Source organism: Tamandua tetradactyla, chromosome 2, assembly GCF_023851605.1.
Source record: "Tamandua tetradactyla isolate mTamTet1 chromosome 2, mTamTet1.pri, whole genome shotgun sequence".
Lineage (NCBI taxonomy): Eukaryota > Metazoa > Chordata > Mammalia > Pilosa > Myrmecophagidae > Tamandua > Tamandua tetradactyla.
In genome coordinates, this window is record NC_135328.1 from 105,030 (window position 1) to 127,924 (window position 22,895).

The following is a 22,895-nucleotide window of genomic DNA, read 5'->3' on the forward strand; positions in this document are numbered from 1 at the left end:
AAAAAAAATTGTTGATGAAGGTGGGAGCCTCAGGTGGGTGACTGACTGACAGGATTCACTTTGAACTTTGTTTCCTCATTGAATTGAAGGAATTGTCTTTTATGTAGCGACAAGATGACCAGAATATTTACACTTCAAATCCTTTGACTATTTGTGCTGAGCAGCAATAAGGACACATTTTCCATTATCAACTGCTCTGAATATTTGTTTTCTGCATGCAAAATAATGCTCTTGGTCCTTTCATGTTTTTCTTTCAGATAATTTAACTGTCTCTTGCAAATTTTCCCTGCTGGATTAATTCCATGGAAAAAATAATCAATGTCACCGAGTTCATTTTCTTGGGCCTTTCTCAGAACCCAGAGGTCACAAAAGTTTGTTTTGTGGTGTTTTCTTTCTTCTACACAGTCAGTCTTCTAGGAAACCTACTCATCATACTGACAGTTTGCATTGGTAACCTTTTCAAATCTCCCATGTATTTTTTTCTCGACTATTTGTCTTTTGTGGATATTTGTTACTCTTCAGTGATAGCTCCCAAAATGATTACTGACCTGTTAGCCAAGACTAAAAATATCTCCTATGTGGGGTGTATGTTCCAACTCTTCTGGTCACATTTCTTTGGTTCTACTGAGATCTTCCTTCTTACCACAATGGCCTATGATCGTTATGTGGCCATTTGCAAACCCCTACACTATACGACCATCATGGACCGGAACCGATGCAATAGCATGTTGTTGGGGATCTGGATAGGTGGGTTCATACACTCCCTTCTCCAGCTGGCTCTGGTGGCCCAGCTGCCCTTTTGTGGACCCAATGAGATTGACCACTACTTTTGTGATGTCCACCCTGTGCTGAAACTTGCCTGCACAGACACGTATGTCGTTGGTATTGTCTTGACAGTCAACAGCGGGACCATCGCTCTGGGGGGCTTTGTTATCTTGCTCATCTCTTACACAGTCATCCTGATATCCCTGAGAAAGCAGTCGGCAGATGGCAGGCGCAAAGCTCTGTCTACCTGCGGCTCCCACATTTGTGTGGTCACCATCTTTTTTGGTCCCTGTACTTTCATGTACATGCGCCCTGATACTACCTTTTCAGAGGATAAGATTGTGGCTGTCTTTTACACCATAATCACACCCATGCTAAATCCCCTGATTTATACACTGAGAAATGCAGAAGTAAAGAATGCAATGAAGAAACTGTGGGGCAAGAAGTTTTATTTGAGAGATTAATAGCAAATAGTTAGAAGTAATGATACTTTAAGCTGAATGGCCTTAAATTTTCACACCCTTGCCTAATCCATTTGCACAATGAAGACAAAAATACAAACCTCACAGAGTTTTGGGCAGGAAAAAAATTAAATGATGCCACATTTTACAGAAATAAGGTATTACTTCTGCTAACCACTCTAGTCTTTTATCTGCACTCAGAGGCTAGCAGTCCACATTTATGTAGATTCCTGAGAGCAGATATCATAAAAATAATTCATGAGCAGTGAGAATTTATTACAATTTTGAGGCTGATAAAACTATCCAACTCAAGGCATTATCAAACAATGCTTTCTTGCCAAAGACCAGTTGCTGGTAATCCTGAACTCCTCTGCCACATGGCAAGGCAAATGGCAGTGTCTGCTGGTCTCTCCCTTCTTTTCCATGGTTCATTCCTTTCAGCTTCTGGTTTCAGTGGCTTTCTGTCTCTTTGTCTGAATTTCATTCTCTTATAAATGGCTCCAGTAGGAGGATTAAGACCCACCTCATTCACATCTTAAGATCCTACTCACCAAAGGATCATACTAAACAGAGACCACACCAACAGGAATGGAATAACTTTGAGAAAATACTTTTTTCAGGTATGTAAAGCTTCAAATCAATACAATGACTAACAGGAAAAATTGAAAAAACTGAGTAATATAGTCACCTGTGAAAAATCGGTGACTGAGACTCAAATCAACAGGCTGAATGCAATTTGCTGTAAGGCCTGATTGAGAAACCATGTTTCCTTCAATATTTGAACACTTTCACGAACACACCAAGCCATTTTCTCACTACTTTCTTGACTTACTTAAGCAGAATTTCTATCTCTCAATGCCAGAGAGACTGATTCTGGAAGAACAAACATTAGCCTTTCTCAGATGAACTGATACTTGGTTCAGTGATATGTTTTTCCTTCACCATGAGCCACAGCCTGGGCTTTTTTCCTGTAGCAGGTGAACATATTTCTGATGGCCCCTCCACCACTGTCCCATTGACTTATCCTTCAGTTGGATTATCCAGTTACTGTGTACATGTTTATGGCTGCAGTGTGTGTGCATGTGTGTGCATGCGTGTGTGTGTGTGTATAATTACACAAGTTTAAGGCTTAAGGAATATTTGATGATGTTGCTACAACAGAATTAAAGATAGGAAAGCTCAAAAGCAGCAAGAAATGTGTGTTTGAAGGACTAAGTGAGAACTCAAGATCCTTCATCCTAGGATGACACAAATCCGTGGTTATTTTCTCAGCATGGACATGCACTCACTGGTGGCTATGGGCCTCCACACCCTTAATTTTCAGGTGAAGACTAGATTAGTCTTAAGCTTGGCCAATAATTGGAATGACCTGGAGAGATTTTTGAAAGCACAACAGAATATAGTCCAGAGTTGAGAAGGACATACAAATCTGTATTTCAAAAAATGTCCCCCAAAATTTTTATGCAGCCAGAAGTCACTGCTCAGGAAACTTTAATTTAGAAACACTGGGACTAGATATTTGATGTTATTTGCGCTTAAGAGGTCTGTGCCTTAGTGGAATCCAAAGATCTTTACACTGGATACATGCTTCCATTTGCTCTGACTACCAAGACAAAGACAGAAAAATTGAACCGATTTGGAAACAAATAAATATATGTTACTCATGTGATGATTTTTCCACAGTACTCTTTCATTTTGATACTTTCCTTGCTGAAAGCAAATAGCACTACTTCTCATTTTCTCATTTTCCAGATGAAGAAATGTATTTCATGTTGCAAAACAGTGAAAATATGCCCCTAGTTAGTGCACACTGTACACTGGTGCATGATATAGTTTACTAGCATATTTCCATGCAATGCTCAATTTCATGTGTAAAGATAGCTTTAATATTCACACATCTGACATCCCATAAAACTTTAAGCTATGCCCATAATTGCCTCTAAGAGTGGAATAACATCCAGAAAATAGATGCCCCCATTATACCTGTTTAATATTATTTTCTTCTGCATCAAGATGGTATACTCTTCCAGCCATACCTTACATTGATAAGCAAACTCATTCGGTGACCATTTACCAGGTGTTTATCACTGCCCAGGCTCTTTCTTGTCTTTCCTCAGCAGAACAGTCACCTGCTTCCACAGTTTCTCTGAGTACACTTGTCCCCTCTCACAGCCAGGGTGAGATCCAGAAACAAGTACAGAGGTAGCAACATTTGCCTCTGCTGCCAGGAACTCCTCTTTCAGTCAGTTTTCTCTTGGGTGACTTTTACATGTGCAAATTACTGTTTTTTTCTTTCAGGGTCATGGAAACCTCTGATATATCAGGGAAAAGCATTTTCTCCATTCCAAAGAAAATTATCTGTGATTAGGTAGTTATTCATAGTTCTGTTTGATTTTATTTAATGTAAAATGTTTTCATGGATAATTGGATTATTTTCAAGAAATGTGTCCTTGTGCGTGTGTGTGATGAATGTGTCTGTGTGAGTGTGCTATGGCTGAGAAATCTTAGGGCTTTTGAGCAGATCTCAGGGAGTTAGACCAATTCAGCAAAGAGAATACTATACAGAAAACATGAGACATGTTATCCATTGCTTTTCCTCACAAATTTTCACAAAATTTATTAGCATAAATATGAAAAAATTATATAATAAGCCCTATTATTAATTTTAATTAATTATTTTCAATTTTATTTCTATTTTTTAATTTTAAGTATTAAATTTCAATAAATTAAGTTGTGTAATCAATGATCTAAATATCCTAGGTATCAGGATACTGGACAAAATTTTAAGTTATGCCCATAATTGCCTTAAATAAAACTTTAAGCTATGCCCATAATTGCCTTAAATAAAACTTTAAGCTATGCCCATAATTGCCTCTAAGAGTGGAATAACATCCAGAAAATAGATGCCCCCATTATACCTGTTTAATATTATTTTCTTCTGCATCAAGGTGGTATACTCTTCCAGCCATACCTTACATTGATAAGCAAACTCATTCAGTGACCATTTACCAGGTGTTTATCACTGCCCAGGCTCTTAGTTCAACATGTTTTGTTTTGTACAAACAATACAAAACATGTTGAACTAAGATCAGTTATGTACTTTCTAGGTACTATTCCCAAAATACATTTTCTATGCTGATATATAATCTGTTATTCTTGAACCGATTCATAATTACATCATACAAAGTACATAAGGAATTTTTAAAAGTTGTAATTAAAACTGAGATTTCTATGTTTATTGGAATGTGAATGTTCATATACGTTGGTTTTTTGTCCAGTATCCTGATACCTAGGATATTTAGATCATTGATTATACAACTTAATTTATTTAAATTTAATACTTAAAATTAAAAAATAGAAATAAAATTGAAAATAATTAATTAAAATTAATCACAAGATTTGAGATGATACTCTAGAAAAATTCCAAGAAGGAATTTTTTGATATTTCAGACTTAATTCTAACATTACATTGAAATTCAAAGAATGTAGATCAGCTCAACAACTTTTGCCTTTCTCCAAGTTTGAGCTTTCCAATTTCATTGAGTTCCTCTCAAGGGGTTTTTGAGCCAACTATTCTCAGCTGGTAGGTTCCTTAAATGGCATCTGAGTCCTTACCATTTTTTTCCACAGCATTCTGCTTTGGTATCCTCAGCATATTACTGCTGGTGAGATGCTCAAATTCTAAGGGCACTCTGTCCACTGGCCCCTCAGCAGCTTTTATATTGAAGAATTATGGACTATGGAATTGTGCCCACTTTACTGAAAGGAAAGATTTCACTAAAGATGAATTAGACCTACAGCAGACCTCACGTGGACCTTTTCTGCTAAATAAGATTAGTCATCTAAAATCACACTTGGAAAAGCCAGCTCTGAAGTGAGGTAGAAAAGCAATATCGGCATTTCAATTGGTATGAAGACACCTCTAAAAAAACATTCAGGATTCTAACATAGCTAACTTAAAGGGTGCTTAAAAAAATGAATGAAAAATTAAAACCTGAAAACCAGTAAGCATTTGGCTCACACCACTCCTACCCTAATTACTCATCCTTATCTACCTTTGTCGGAACATTCTCACTCTGCTAACACAATAGCAGAATTTCCCTATGTTTTAGTTTCCTAGGCCGCTTAAAGCACATACCATGAAATGGTTCAGCTGAAACAATTGGAAGGAATTTCCTTATAGTTAGAATCTGAGAAAATGTCCAAATCAAGGCATCACTGTGAGGCCCCGGGTATTTGAAGATGTAAGCAGCCTACGGAAATGGCTGCCTAAAGTACTTCTGGGTTTGAACTTCCAAGAGAGAATGATTCAGCACAATTGTACAACCATGATTAGCACCTGTTATGTAACCATGATTCAGCACCTGTTATGTAACTTCATTGGCATGTTGCTACATTTGTGAAACAATAGTATAAAAGCCTGTTTCTGCAGGCTATGGAGGGAAATGATAAAATCCTGACCACTCTACCAGTGACTCCTCATGCTTTCTTGTTGCTACTGGGCCAGAATGACCAAAACTTAAGCTGGGACCAGACAATTATCAAAGGTGATGCTTTCTTCCCTCAGACCAGCTGTTGGTGATCCCTGGCTCCTCTGTCATAGAGCAAGGGTTTTGTTAATTTCAAGTTCTTGTTTGCATGGCTTTACCCCTCTCTCCCTTTCTCTCTATTTATTCAGTTTATAAAGGATATTTAATTTTCTAAGTTTTTACATCAGGACCTTACCCTTCTAAAATTCACTAATGACTCCACTCTATTACAACATATTGATGACTTTTTGTTCTGCTCCTCCATTAAAGACACCTCCTTTAGAGATTCTATCCATTTACTCTAACAGTGAGATCAAAAGTGATGTAAAGTCTCTGACAACTTACTTGAGAGACAGCCCACTGCTTTGTCCACTGCTTTGGTCATGACTTAAATGCTAAAGGAGTTCATCTTTCACCCAGTAGTAAAACTGATCCAGGAATTCTCTAAGACCATGACAAAAAAACAATTAAGGATATTCTTTTATCCTTAATAGGCTAGCAGGCTATTGCTCACTCTGTGTTGTGATTTTTTTCTTTATTGGGATACCCCCTTTATGAACCCTATAAAGACAATATACCCTGGGGCAACTCTTAAAAACAGGATTTTGAACAACTTAAAATGGCTTTGTTAACTCCTCTCATTTTGGGCTAACAAATTATTCTAATCCATTTACTCTATTCATCCATGAAAGTAATCGGCAGGCTTTTGACTTACTATGACAAGATCATGGGGCAAGATCTATTGCCTATTCTAGCTTATAAGTAGGTGCTATGGCTTGAGCATACCCTGTCTGCACAAAAGTGGTAGTCAGGGTGGGCCACGATGGCTCAGCAGGCAAGAATGCTTGCCTGCCATGCCAGAGAACCCAGGTTTGATTCCTGGTGCCTGCCTATGTGAAAAAAAAAAGTTGTAGTCAAAGCCATGAAATTAGATGATGTATCTGCATACATAACACTGGGTAATGATGCCTATTTATAGACTCCTCATGCTGTCTGTTTTCCTAAAGTTGCTAGAATGCAACATACCAGAAATGCATTGGCTTTTACAAAGGGGATTTATTAGGTTACAAATTTATGGTTCTAAGGCTATGAAAATGTCCACATTAAGGCATCAACAATACCTTCACTCAAAAAAGGATGATTGTGTCCAGAGTTTCTCTATGTCATGGGAAGGCACATGGCAATATCTGCTGCCCTTCTCTCTAGTCTTCTGGTTTCAAACAGCTCTCTTGGCTTCTGGCATCACCTGGGGCATCTTCCTTCCTCATTTTCAAATGTCTGTGTCTAGCTGTCTGCACTCTGTGCCTAAGTTCTGAGTTATTTCTTCTCCATGAGCTCTCTTAAGGACTCTTGTAAACTAATTAAGATCCATCCTGAATGGGAAGGGTCACATCTCCATAGAAACCACCTAATCAAAAGGTCCCACCCAGAACTGTATGTCACATCTTCATGGAAACAACCTAATCTAAATGTCCCACCTAACAAGAGGTCTGCCCCCAGGAGATTGGATTGGCAGAACTGGCTTTTCTTTAAGAGTTTCAAACCAACACACTGTCCAAAGCATTTTAAGCCTAAATTTAATCAACATCTACACTCCAGCATATTGACTTTCTGTGAAATCCTTTAACTCTCACCTCCTAATTTAACTCCAGGAAAATGCAACACCATTAACCCTCCTGTCTATTGCCTTTGCCAGATGAAATAGTTCCTCATATCTTTGAAATGGTTACCTGTTGCTTCCTATTGAAATGGAACTCGAAGGATATTAAGGAATGATGAGAAAGAAAAGAAAAGAAGAAAGAAAAAAAGACACAGACAGGCTCAGGGTGTCTGAAGCTTGAGTTTACTTCAGACAGACTTCAGACAATTTTATTCTTAACCAGATCCTGGTTAAATACCACAGGATATCAATAAGCATGCATGCATTTCCTGAGGGAGCAAAGTTCTTATCTTTCAGTGTTCTTCATACTTAACATAACCATTTGGGGCAAACATTCTCTTCCTCCCAGACTGCTCTACATAACAATCTCCACAGCTTACTGCCACCATCCTGAGGTCAGCTGCTCCCAACAAAATCTGTAGGTCTTGTTTTAACCCTTGGCTCCTACAGTTACCTCTCAGTTAGTAACTCACCATCCTGACTTAAAAGCTATACATTTGCACAGTCCTGACCTTACCCTCTTTGTTGATGGATCCTCTATCCTATTAACTAAAGGAAAATTTCAAGCTGGATATGCAGTAACAATACCATTTGAACTAATTGAACAATGTTACTTGTCCCAATTTACCTCAGTCTAACAAGCATAACTATACACTCTTACTAATGCTTATATGCCATCATTGCTTATTAACATTTATACTGACAGTTGATATGCTTTAAGAGTTGTTCATAATTTTGTAATGCTATGGAAATCAGTCTTCCTTATCTGAACTGGATCCCCTATAAAGATCAGACCACTAGTCAGTGACTTACAATTTTCCACCTTACTTCCTCATAAACCTATTGCTATTATAAAAAATGGAGGCTCATATCAAAAGAAAAGCAGACTTCCGGAGAAGATGGCAGCTTAGTAAGATGCGCGGGTCTTAGTTCCTCCTCCAGAACAGCTACTAAAGAAACAGAAATGGTACAGAACAGCTCCTGGAGCCACGACAGAGACCAAAAAGACAGCGTACCCCATTCTGGAACGGCTGAACCAGCTGGAAGAATCTGCTGCGGTGAAATCCCCCAAGGGGCGCATGCTTCCCCGGGCCGTGGTGGCTGGTGGCCAGAGCCCCTTCCTCCCTACTTCCCGGAACGGCTGGGAGAATTGGACAGGCAGTCCCCTGAAGCCACGGCGGCCAGCACCCCCCCACACTTGGCTTCCCGGCCAGCTAGGAGATTTGGATTGGCACACCCCCAAGTCACGGCGGCCAGTGCCACCCCCATGCGCGGATCCCTGGGCCGGCTGGGAGATTTGGAGCGGCACTCCCCCAAGCTGCTTCGGCTGGTGACCCTCCCCCACAGCGAGAGTCTTCCAAAGTTAAAGGAGCCACAGCATCTTTTACTGGTGGGACCTGCAGACAAACGAGCACCACATACTGGGCAGGATAAGAAAAACAGAGCCCAGAGATTTCACAGGAAAATCCTTCAACATGCTAGGTCCCACACCCAGGGAAATCTGATTAAATGTGCAGACACCAGCAAAAAATAATGGATCACGCCAGGAAAATTGAAGATATGGCTCAGTCAAAGGAACAAACCAATAGTTCAAATGAGATACAGGAGCTGAGACAACTAATTCTGAATATATGAACAGAAATGGAAAATCTCTTCAAAAACCAAATCAATAAATTGAGGGAGGACATGAAGAAGACATGCGCTGAACAAAAAGAAGAAATAGAAAGTCTGAAAAAACAAATCACAGAACTTATGGGAATGAAAGATACAGTAGAAGAGATGAAAAAAACAATGGATAACTACAATGGTAGATTTAAAGAGACAGAGCTAGAATTAGTGAACTGGAGGATGGAACATCTGAATTCCAAAAAGAAAAAGAAACTATAGGGAAAAGAATGGAAAAATTTGAGCAGGGGCTCAGGGAATTGAATGATAATATGAAGCACACAAATATATGTGTTGTGGGTGTCCCAGAAGGAGAAGAGAAGGGAAAAGGAGGAGAAAAACTAATGGAAGAAACTATCACTGAAAATTTCCCAACTCTTATGAAAGACCTAAAATTACAGATCCAAGAAGTGCAGCACACCCCAAAGAGAATAGACCCAAATAGGTGTTCTCCAAGACACTTACTAGTTAGAATGTCAGAGGTCAAAGAGAAAGAGAGGATCTTGAAAGCAGCAAGAGAAAAACAATCCATCACATACAAGGGAAACCCAATAAGACTATGTGTAGATTTCTCAGCAGAAACCATGGAAGCTAGAAGAGAGTGGGATGATATATTTAAATTACTAACAGAGAAAAACTGCCAACCAAGACTCCTATATCCAGCAAAATTGTCCTTCAAAAATGAGGGAGAAATTAAAACATTCTCAGACAAAAAGTCACTGAGAGAATTTGTGACCAAGAGACCAGCTCTGCAAGAAATACTAAAGGGAGCACTAGAGTCAGATATGAAAAGACAGAAGAGAGAGGTGTGGAGAAGAGTGTAGAAAGAAAGAAAATCAGATATGATATATATAATACAAAAGGCAAAATGGTAGAGGAAAATATTATCCAAACAGTAATAACACTAAATGTCAATGGACTGAATTCCCCAATCAAAAGATAGAGACTGGCAACATGGATTAAAAAACAGAATTCTTCTATATGCTGTCTACAGGAAACACATCTTGGACCCAAAGATAAACATAGGTTGAAAGTGAAAGGTTGGGAAAAGATATTTCATGCAAATAACAACCAGAAAAGATCAGGAGTAGCTATACTAATATCCAACAAATTAGACTTCAAATGTAAAACAGTTAAAAGAGACAAAGAAGAACACTATCTACTAATAAAAGGAACAATTAAATAAGAAGACATAACAATCATAAATATTTATGCACTGAACCAGAATGACCCAAAATACATGAGGAATACACTGCACTCACTGTAAAGGGAAATAGACACATATACCATAATAGTTGGAGACTTCAATTCACCACTCTCATCAATGAACAGACCATCTAGACAGAGGATCAATAAAGAAACTGAGAATTTGAATATTACAATAAATGGGCTAGACTTAAGAGACATTTATAGGACATTACATCCCACAACAGCAGGATACACCTTTTTCTCAAGTGCTCATGGATCATTCTCAAAGATAGACCATATGCTGGGTCACAAAGCAAGTCTAAACAAATTCAAAAAGATTGAAGTCATACACAACACTTTCTCAGATCATAAAGGAATGAAGTTGGAAATCAATAATAGGCAGAGTGCCAGAAAATTCACAAATATGTGGAGGCTCAACAACACACTCTTAAACAATGAGTGGGTCAAGGAAGAAATTACAAGCGAAATTAGTAAATATCTCGAGGTGAATGAAAATGAAAACACAACATATCAAAACCTATGGGATGCAGCAAAGGCAGTGCTAAGAGGGAAATTTATTGCCCTTAATGCTTATATCAGAAAAGAAGAAAAGGCAAAAATGCAGGAATTAACTGTCCACTTGGAAGAACTGGAGAAAGAACAGCAAACTAACCCCAAAGCAAGCAAAAGGAAAGAAATAACAAAGATTAGAGCACAAATAAATGAAATTAAAAACATGAAAACAATAGAGAAAATCAATAAGGCCAGAAGTTGGTTCTATGAGAAAATCAATAAGATTGATGGGCCCTTAGCAAGATTGACAAAAAGAAGAAGAGAGAGGATGCAAATAAATAAGATCAGAAATGGAAGAGGAGACATAACCACTGACCTCACAGAAATAAAGGAGGTAATAACAGGATACTATGAACAACTCTATGCTAATAAATACAACAATTTGGATGAAATGGATGGGTTCCTGGAAAGGCATGAACAACCAACTTTGACTCAAGAAGAAATAGATGACCTCAACAAACCAATCACAAGTAAAGAAATTGAATCAGTCATTCAAAAGCTTCCCAAAAAGAAAAGTCCAGGACCAGACAGCTTCACATGTGAATTCTACCAAACATTCCAGAAAGAATTAGTACCAGCTCTCCTCAAACTCTTGAAAAAAATCGAAGTGGAGGGAAAGCTACCTAATTCATTCTATGAAGCCAACATCACCGTCATACCAAAACCAGGCAAAGATATTACAAAAAAAGCAAATTACAGACCAATCTCTCTAATGAATATAGATGCAAAAATCCTCAATAAAATTCTAGCAAATTGTATCCAACAACACATTAAAAGAATTATACATCATGACCAAGTAGGATTCATCCCAGGTATGCAAGGATGGTTCAACATAAGAAAATCAATTAATGTAATACACCATATCAACAAATCAAAGCAGAAAAATCACATGATCATCTCAATTGATGCAGAGAAGGCATTCGACAAGATTCAACATCCTTTCCTGTTGAAAACACTTCAAAATATAGGAATAGAAGGGAACTTCCTTAAAACGATAGAGGGTTATGTGAAAAACCCACAGCTAGTATCATCCTCAATGGGGGAAAATTGAAAACCTTCCCCCTAAGATCAGGAACAAGACAAGGATGTCCACTATCACCACTATTATTCAAAATCATGTTGGAGGTTCTAGCAAGAGCAATTAGACAAGAAAAAGAAATACGAGGCATCAAAATTGGAAAGGAAGAAGTAAAACTATCACTGTTTGCAGACGATATGATACTATACGTCAAAAACCCAGAAAAATCCACAACAGAACTAGTAGCGCTAATAAATGAGTACAGCAAAGTAGCAGGTTACAAGATCAACATTCAAAAATCTGTAGCATTTCTATACACTAGTAATGAGCAAGCTGAAGGGGAAATCAAGAAACGAATTCCATTTACAATTGCAACTAAAAGAATAAAATACTTAGGAATAAATTTAACTAAAGAGACAAAAGGCCTATACAAAGAAAACTACAAAAAACTGTTAAAAGAAATCACAGTAGACCTAAATAGATGGAAGGGCATACTGTGTTCATGGATTGGAAGACTAAATATAGTTAAGATGTCAATCCTACCTAAATTGATTTACAGATTCAATGCAATACCAATCAAAATCCCAACAACTTATTTTTCAGAAATAGAAAAACCAATAAGCAAATTTATCTGGAAGGGCAGGGTGCCCCGAATTGCTAAAAGTATCTTGAGGAAAAAAAACGAAGCTGGAGGTCTCATGCTGCCAGACTTTAAGGCATATTATGAAGCCACAGTAGTCAAAACAGCATGGTATTGGCATAAAGATAGATATATCGACCAATGGAATCGAATAGAGTGCTCAGATATAGACCCTCTCATCTATGGACATTTGATCTTTGATAAGGCAGTCAAGCCAACTCACCTGGGACAGAACAGTCTCTTCAATAAATGGTGCCTAGAAAACTGGATATCCATATGCAAAAGAATGAACGAAGACCCGTATCTCACACCCTATACAAAAGTTAACTCAAAATGGATCAGAGATCTAAACATTAGGTCTAAGACCATAAAACAGTTAGAGGAAAATGTTGGGAGATATCTTATGAAACTTACAATTGGAGGCGGTTTTATGGACCTTAAACCTAAAGCAAGAGCACTGAAGAAATAAATAAATAAATGGGAGCTCCTCAAAATTAAACACTTTTGTGCATCAAAGAACTTCATCAAGAAAGTAGAAAGACAGCCTACACAATGGGAGACAATATTTGGAAATGACATATCAGATAAAGGTCTAGTATCCAGAATTTATAAAGAGATTGTTCAACTCAACAACAAAAAGACAGCCAACCCAATTACAAAATGGGAAAAAGACCTGAACAGACACCTCTCAGAAGAGGAAATACAAATGGCCAAAAGGCACATGAAGAGATGTTCAATGTCCCTGGCCATTAGAGAAATGCAAATCAAAACCACAATGAGATATCATCTCACACCCACCAGAATGGCCATTATCAACAAAACAGAAAATGACAAGTGCTGGAGAGGATGCGGAGAAAGAGGCACACTTATCCACTGTTGGTGGGAATGTCAAATGGTGCAACCACTGTGGAAGGCAGTTTGGCGGTTCCTCAAAAAACTGAATATAGAATTGCCATACGACCCAGCAATACCATTGCTAGGTATCTACTCAAAGGACTTAAGGGCAAAGACACAAACGGACATTTGCACACCAATGTTTATAGCAGCATTATTTACAATTGCAAAGAGATGGAAACAGCCAAAATGTCCATCAACAGACGAGTGGTTAAACAAACTGTGGTATATACATACAATGGAATATTATGCAGCTTCAAGACAGGATAAACTTATGAAGCATGTAATAACATGGATTGACCTAGGGAACATTATGCTGAGTGAGTCTAGCCAAAAACTAAAAGACAAATACTGTATGGTCCCACTGATGTGAATCGACATTCAAGAATAAACTTGGAATATGTCATTGGTAACAGAGACCAGCAGGAGTTAGAAACAGGGTAAGATAATGGGTAATTGGAGCTGAAGGGATACAGACTGTGCAACAGGACTAGATACAAAAACTCAAAAATGGACAGCACAATACTACCTAATTGTAATGTAATTATGTTAAAACACTGAATGAAGCTGCATCTGAGCTATAGTTTTTTGTTTGTTTGTTTGTTTGTTTGTGTTTTTTGTTTTTTCTTTTTCCTTTTTTCTTTTTTATATATTTTTTCTATTTTTTATTTTTATTATTATTTTTATTTTTTCTCTATATTTTCATTCTATATCTTTTTCTGTTGTTTTGCTAGTTCTCTTCCTAAATCGATGCAAATGTACTAAGAAATGATGATCATACATCCATGTGATGATATTAAGAATTACTGATTGCATCTGTAGAATGGAATGGTTTCTAAATGTTGTGTTAGTTAATTTTTTTAATTAATAAAAAAAAGAAAAAAAAAAGAAAAGCAGAACCAGAATATCAAAGAAGTGTTCTAGCAGAGTTACATGCAAAGACATGTAATTGACCCCCATTAATGTATTCATGCATGTCAATGCTTACGTTTAACCAAATATGCTCAAATCATCTGGTGGTAAAAGAAGAAACAGCACCTATGGCTGTGTTATGGTTTGCAAGCTGCTAGAATGTGATATACCAGAAACAAAATGGCTTTTAGAAAAGAGAATTTATTAAGTTGCAAATTTGCAGTTCTAATCCTGTGAAAATGTCCAAATTAAGGCAAGGCTATAAAAATGTCCAATCTAAGTCATTTAGGGAAAGACACTTGGTTCAAGAAGGCTTATGATGGTCAAGGTTTCTCTCTTAACTGAAAAGGCACATGGTGAACAAGGCATTATCTGCTAGTTTTCTCCCGAGGCTTCTTGTTTCATGAAGCTCCCCCAGGGGCATTTTCCTTCTTCATCTCCAAAGTTCTCCAGCTGTATGGGCTCTAAAACTTTTTCCATAGTGTCTCCCTCTTAAAGGGCTCCAGTAAGCAAATCCCACCTTGAATTAGATGTACTCACATGAGTGAGTACATCTAATGGGGTTTCAGTTACATGCCTTTGCGTGGAACTCTGCTAGAGCATTTCTTTGATATTCTTTGATTAGGTGGTTTCACATCTCCATGGAAATCATCTAATCAAAAGTTGCACTCACAATTGGTCACATCTCCATGGAAACAAATCAAAAAGCTCCCACCCAGTAATATTGAATGAGGATTAAAGAACTTGGCTTTTCTGGGGAACACAATAGATTCAAACCAGCACAGGCTGAAAAACAAACTTGGCTGGATGAATGGTGCATGCTTAATCCCAACACTTTTTAGGATAACAAGGACAGTTGCTTGGTATTTCCTAAATTTTGAAAGAAGCTGTCCTTAAACTTTACACATCTTCTCTCACCACACTGCCAACAAGATGGTTCAAAAACTAGATAAATATTGGTGAGGATATTCTAATAAGGCTGCCACCTGCATTTACAATAAATGCCGTATCAATCAACAACACAACCTGAGAAAATCCATCCCCAGTGCTAGAGATTACATATTGCCACCTTCTGGCCCCTATAAACATTTACAACTAGAGCTCATTCAAACGGCACCCAGCATGAATTATGACTCTGTCCTAGTGATTCATCGTCTGTATATTCTCAGGATGGACAGAGGACTTTCCTTGTCATTATGTATAGGCTATAGCAGTTGTTAAAATCTGTTAGAAAATATATTTCCCACTTGTGGAATGCCTTCAGTTATTTCTGGTGACTGAGGCATCAATTTTATTGGGCAACCATTAAAGCTCTAAGATCTTACAAACAAGCTGTCATTACCATTGTCACTTTTACTCTAAATCCTCTGGAAATGGAGAGGGAAAAAATGGCCTATTAAAAATTTAGTCTTCTATATTAACTGAGGAACCCAGATTTTGCCTTGACCTGAAGTTCTTCCTCTGGCCTTTATGGCAATCTGAAGCACATCTTTAGGGAAACATAAACTTTCTTTCTATGAAATTATCACTGGAAGTCCTGTCAATTGCCCTCTAACTTAATTTTTATTTCATAATTCCTTAACAGGAAATCTCTCAATACTGTTATCTCTAATGATTTCTGCAAAAGATTATCTCCAACAGGTAAAAATACACTCCCAGATTCAAATCTCCCTCAGATTCCTCACACCATAATTTCCAGTGGTTAGGTATACTGGGAATGACTGCAATGCACAAATCCTATGAAACATGTTGGAAGGTACCTTACAGGTAGTCTTAAATTCGAGAATGCAGTCAAACTAGAAGGGAATGACAATTCAGTGATGCTATTTTCTCCTGCCATGTGGGAGACCCAGGTTTGATTTCTGGCCCATGCACTTCCTCAAAACAAACAAACAAGCAAAGAAAGAAAAAGCAAACAAACAAAAATTCAACAAATGGTGCTGTGATAATGGAATACTTACATGAAAAAAGAATGAAATGTGATCCCAGGTATATAGCAAAAAAAAAAGCTAGAAGTGAATGAAACTTGGGTTCACAACTCACAACTTAAAAGTTTCCTCCCCACAATGATTGGAGCTGTGACAAAACCAGGGACCTGTAACAAATTAGGGCAAAATTATGTCTAACAGCTCTGTAAGTTGGAAGTGTTACACAGGCTCTGGGTTAACATAAAATTGTCAAAGGACTATGTTTTTTACTGAAGGCTCCAAGTGAGTATCCATTCTTTGGTTTTTCCATCTTCTAGAGGCTACCCACATTCCTTTGATTATGGCCCCTTCCCTCCTGCCAAGAGAGCAAAGTTGTATATCTTTTGAATTTTCTTCCACTGTAATATCTCCTTATGAATTTCTCATCTACCTCTCTCTTCCATGCTTAAGGATGCTGGTGATTACATTGAGTCATTCTGGGTATTCAGGATTTTCTCCCTACTTTACAATCAGGTGTTTAACATCCTTAATTCCATCTGTAACCTTAATTCCATGTGCCATGTAGCCTAATATAGTCACAGGTTCTGGGGATTTGAGTATGGGCATTTTTTCATCCTTCCATAGTCATGCTCATAAGTGAAGTGAAAATGGAGGAATTTCCTTGACTTAATATTGAACAGACCCAAGCATCAAGAATGTGGAATCCAAAGTCAGCGATCCCATGAGCTACTATGTTACTGAGAGGACCCAGGAGACTGAGAAGACCCATAAAACATCATCACTTAACATGATGAGGGTGTGCTGGTGAGAGGGACACAAATAATTCTGTGATGTTTTATGAGAATCATAAATGAAGATGCTTCCCTAGAAATTTTCTCTCTGGTGTCAGTGGGAATAATAGTATTCTAGAAGGGCAAGTAGCAGCAGTTGATAACTATCATATATAATTATCAAAATGACAGCAAGGACAAAGTGCAATCAGGTGCCTTTTCCTGCTGGGTTCTGTGAAAATGGAAATAGATCATGATATTTCTAGGGACAAGATGGATGATAAACCAATTACGGCATTGCATGAATTGTTTATTAATAATAAAAAGACATGATGAGATAAACATTAATGTCAGTGACTGCAGTCGAAAACTGTAGTCTCTCAAAGGCACAAAATCAAATTTTTTTCAGATCCAGGACCCAGTGATTTAATGGGATGTTGGAGAGCTTGAGGAAAGAGCAGCACACTTATATATATATATATACATATATATATATACACACACATATATATATATATATAAAATCCTTACACAAAAGAACCTCTAGTGCCTGTGTAACTTTGAAATAGGGAAAGAGAATGCTCAGAATTTTCAGAGCTGACTATGATAGAAAGGAACCCAAAATCCTACTACTTCCTGTCATTAGAGTAGGACATCAGAGAGGGTAGATGCTAGAATTCAGGCCAGGTTCATCCCACAGTGGTTAATGGGTCCATGGATTCAATCCAAGCTAATTTCTCAGTCTCTGACTGTTTTTAGTAGCTGATACAACTGTATTGGTACTTGTTCAGTGGAATAAGTGCCCATTTGGCAGAAACATCCAAACAGAAGCTCCCCAAATATTTCTTCAGTTGCTCCCAAGAAATATAGCAAATGAATATCAATTCTTCATCTTGGTAAGTATTGCTGAGATTAGTGACACTACTGAAGGAGTGAAGAATGCAGAGACAATATTCTGTAAAATATTTCTGTCTTGTTAACCTATCTGGTATCTGCCAAAAAAAAAAAACAGATGGATTATGGTGGATGATAGTGGGGCTTCAATCAGAGTTCTATTTGCTAAAACTTTGGCATTTGGTTTGATTGCAGAAATATTGTCACTCTGTGAACACATTCTTTTTTTAATGCTTATGAATTTCACTTAGCAATAGATTCTTCTTTCTTTAAAATTTTCAAAATAATTAACAAGGACACTAAAAAAAACAATAAAATCCTTTTACTTTTAAAATTCTGCAGCCCATAGGCCAAGGAGTAATTTTGTATTTCATGACTTATTATTTTAGAAATAATTCCCTGATGGGTGTATCTTCCCCAAGAAAAGCAGGGTAGAACCCAGCACAAGTGGAATACCTCTTTCCACAGACTGGAAAACAGAAGCAATTAAAGATGCCCCCTACATTACTCCTGTATCAACCATGCTTCTGGCAGGGAGAACCTGCTGAAATTAAAGGTTCTGCATCACTTGAAGCTGGTAGGAAGCTATGGGCAGACAAGTGCCACATGCTGGTCAGAAGAGGAGAAACAGTCCAGAGGCTTCACAGGAAGTGCTAGAAAAAATGTGGAGAAAGAGATGTACCTATTCACTGTCAGTAGGGAAACTGAGAGGTGAAGCTCCTCCAGAGAACAGTGCTGTAATTCCACAAGAAGCTAGGGGTGGGGTTGCCATATGTTCTAGAAACCCCATTTCTCAGTATATACCTAGAGGAAGTGAGTGTAGGGACAAAAATGGGCATTTGCACACTAGTGGCATTGTTCATGATTCACAGTAGATGGATGTGGCCTGAGGTATTGGCTAAGGAACAGAGGAGGGAACTGTGGTGTATACATACAACAGACTACTGAGCGGCTGCAAGAAGGAATGAAATTGTGAGGCATGAAATAGGTGAATGAACCTTAAGAACTGTATATTGAATAAAATGCCAAAAATAAAAAGACAAATATTACTATGCCTTACTCTGATGGACTAAGTATAATATAAAATTTTTGTGAACTGAAGTTGAAAGCATGGGTTATCTGGTTGGAGCCTATTGTAGAGGGTCCTAGGCTGTAAGCTTTTACAGAAGTCACATGTATTCATAAGTTGCAACTGTTATTTCTAAAGTCTGAGATACTGAGCTGTTTGTATATAAGCTGGTCATTCCCAGAAACCTTGAGTATTTATGTGACACCTAAGATTCAGAATTAGATCTCTGAAGCTATGAAACTCAGCAGTTTGAAAACTATTGCTTTGTTCTTTCTTTGCTTTGTATATATGTTATATTATACAATAAAAATGTTTAAAAATGTGAAAATAAAACTTTTACAATAAGTAAATAAAATGATCATGGTGAGGAATACACACACACAAAGTTGAAAAATAGATCAGATTTTGACTGGAGAAATGAATGATGCTGATCTGGATATGACTGGGATAGATCAGAATACAGGATAAAGGATGATCTTATCAATATTTTAAAACTTCAACTTCTGCGTGAGAACAAAGGGAGAGATATTTAGTAGATACAAAATTTATATTTAGGGTAGTGTACTACCTAATTTTACTTGTATGGCCACTTCAGTTGGACATTATATGTACACTGAATCTTGAATAAGGCATGAGATCTTGTCAGATTGTCCAGGTTAATGTGATGTCCTGATATATCCAAGAATAATCTAAACAATGAGTAAATAATTATTTGCAAAATCACCTTAAGGGGCTGGGGAGAAAGGAGGAAGTAGTCAACTTCTGCATTTGGAAAATTTGTGATAATCTTGTAAGTAGTGGGGACAACCAAATCAATAGGCTGAGCCCTTGATCTTGGGGCTTGCCCTTATGAAGCTTATTCCTGCAAAATATAGGCTAAGCCTACTTTAAATTCTGCCTAAGGGTCACCCCCAGAGAACTTCTTTTTTTTTGCTCAGATGTAGCCTCTCTCTTTCTCTCTAAGCCAACTCTCCTGGTGAACTCCCTGTCCACCCCCCTATGTGGGACATGCCTCCTAGGGGTGTAAATCTCCCTTGCAACATGGGGTGGATCTCCCAGAATGAGCCAGAACCCAACATGATGGGATTGATAAAGGTTTCTTGACCAAAAAGGGGAAGAGAGAAATGAGACAAAATAAAGTTTCAGTGGCTGAGATATTTCAAAACAGACTTGAAAGATTATCCTGGAGTTATTCTTATGTATTATATAGATGCCCCTTTTTTTCATTTATGGTATATTAGAGTGGCTGGATGGAACTACCTGAAACTGCTGAACTGTGTTCCAGCAGCCTTGACTCTTGAAGATGATTGTATAATGATATAACTTTTACAAAGTGACATTGTGATTGTGAAAATCTTGCATCTGATGCTTTTTAAATCCAGACTATGGACAGATGAGTTTAAAAATATGGATAAAAATGAATAAATAATAGAGGGAATAAGGGGTAAAATACCATGGGTAGATTTAAATACTAAAGATCAATGAAGCAGTGAGGGTAAGGGTAAGGGGTTTGAGATGTAGGAGGTTTTTTCTTTTTTCTATTTATTTATTTTTTCTGGAGTAACACAAATGTTCTACAAAGGATCATGGTGATGAATACACAAACATGTGATGATATCATGAGCCATTGGTTGTAAACTATGTATGGACTGTGTGTGGTGATTAGTCAAAAAAACCATTTTTAAAAAAGTAAAGGAGAAATTAAAACTTTCTGAGACTAACAAAAATTGAGGGAATCTATTTGCCAGTAGAACTGTTTTTCAAGAAGCATTAACAGTAGCTCTTTAGAGAAAGAAAAATGATAAAGTTTTAAAATTAAATATACATAAAAAGAAGGAATGTTTGTAGAAAGAATAAACAAAGGTAAGATAACATGGTCTAAATTAAAAATAGCTTTTTAAATAACAATTGAAATAACAGTTAAAGAATAAACAATTAAAATGGTTAATTCTAGCCTATGGATAGGTGAAATGAATGCCAGCAATGTTATCAGGGCTGGGCAGGAGAAATTGAGAGTACCCTGTTTTTAAGTACCTCCACCAGCCATGAAGTGATAGAGCACTATTTGAAAGTGGATTGAGATCAGCAGTAAATAAATATTATAAAATCCAGTACAACCAATAAATGGCTTTTAGAGGAACTGGGAGGTTAACAGGGAAGATAAAATTGAATCATATTAAATGTTCCAATGAAACTACAGAAAGCATAAAAAAGGGCAAAAGACTCAAAACAAAAGAAGAATGACAAGGAAATGGATCAGAAAACAATTACAAATATGGATTGTATTAGTCAGGGTTCTATAGAAAAACAGATCCAAATGGAGATATCTGTAAGAATGAGATTAATGAAGGTTTCTTATGCAACCATGGTAATGGAAGAATCAAAAATTGTTAAGGCATGCTGTGAACATGATAGCTCTGATAAAAGATCTGAGCACTCCAGAGAAGAGTCTCATTGACTGAAGAAGAATTGAAAAAGTTTCTCATCTTCCCTAAAGTCTTGGGCTGATTGGATTATCTTGTTGGTGGGAGATGTGCCTTAGTTGATCTCAGATGTGATCAGTCACAGATGCAATCAACTGAAAGGTGATTTAATACATAAACCTTCCAGTTTATCAACAAGCCACGAAATATCCTTGCACCAACAGTCAGATCAGTGCTTGCCTGACCAAACAGCTGAGTATCATCACTTGGCCAAGCTGACATCAGAACCTAACCATCAAATAGATGATATTCATTCAAATATGCCAATAAACAGAACAAATGTGAAGTGTCTGAATGTACTAATTAAAACCTAGAAACTCTCAGAGTGGTGGTAAAATCAGACCCAACAATAAATGACCTAATTTTAAATTTAAATAAAGCTAGATGAGAAGCAAAAGATGGAGAAAGATATACGATGCTGTACCAGTTTGAAGCTATTATGTACCCCAGAAAAGCCATGACCTTTAATTCTCATTCAGTATTGCTGAGTGTAATTTTTAAAATTATTTCCATGGAGATATGACCCAACAAATTGTGGGTGGTAACTTTTGATTGTATGGTTCCCATGAATATGTGTCTACACCCATTTAAACTGGAGTTGCTTAGGGAACCATTTTGGGAAAAGCCACAGAGCTACGAGAACCAACAGAACCCACAGAACTTTGGATCAGAAGGAAAATGCCCCCAGGGAAGCCTTATGAAATGAGGAGATAAAGCTAGCAGATTCACCATGTGCTTTTCCAGCTGAGAGAAAAACCCTGACCATTATCAGCCATTTTGAACTAAGGTATCTTTCCCTGGATGCCTTAATTTTGACATTTTCATAGGTTTGCCTTAATTTGGACATATTCACAGCCTTGAAACTGTACTCTTGAAACTTAAAAAATTCTCCTTTTTTTTAAAAAGTAAATTCTCCTTTTTAAAAGCAATTCCATTTCAGGTATATTACATTCTGGCAGCTTGCAAATTAACACAAGGTATAAGAGTAGGTCAGGAGTGTATCAAAGTAGTTTTTTTTCCAGTTTCATGCTCAAGAATCAATGAGATCTGGAAGAGGACACAGAATTGAAGAATACCAGCAAGGAAATTAAAATGAAAAAAGAAAGAAAAAATAAAATCACTAAAACTAAAACTTGTTTTTTTAAAAAAAATCAATAAATTTGATGGACACCTAGGTGGGCTAATGAAGAAAAAAAATGAGGATTCAAATGAACAAAATCAGAAATGAGAGGGGGTCATTACCACAGGTAATGAAGAAATTTTAAAAATTATTAGAGAATATTATGAACAATTATATGCTAACAAACTAGACAATATAGTTAAAGTGGACCTATTCCAAGAAACACATGAATTACCTATACTTAATCAATAAGAAACAGAGGCTCTCAACAAGACAATTACAAGTAAAGAGATTCAATCAGTCATTAAAAATCATCCCACAAAGAA

General features: G+C 37.2%; 1 protein-coding gene across 1 annotated transcript; it reads left to right on the forward strand.

Moving 5' to 3' along the window:
• The first annotated feature begins 302 nt into the window (after positions 1–302).
• On the forward strand, positions 303–1,229 carry LOC143655236 (olfactory receptor 4S2-like). The gene has a single exon (XM_077126674.1). It carries the CDS (start codon positions 303–305, stop codon positions 1,227–1,229), a length of 927 nt encoding a protein of 308 aa, XP_076982789.1.
• The last annotated feature ends 21,666 nt before the right edge of the window (positions 1,230–22,895 follow it).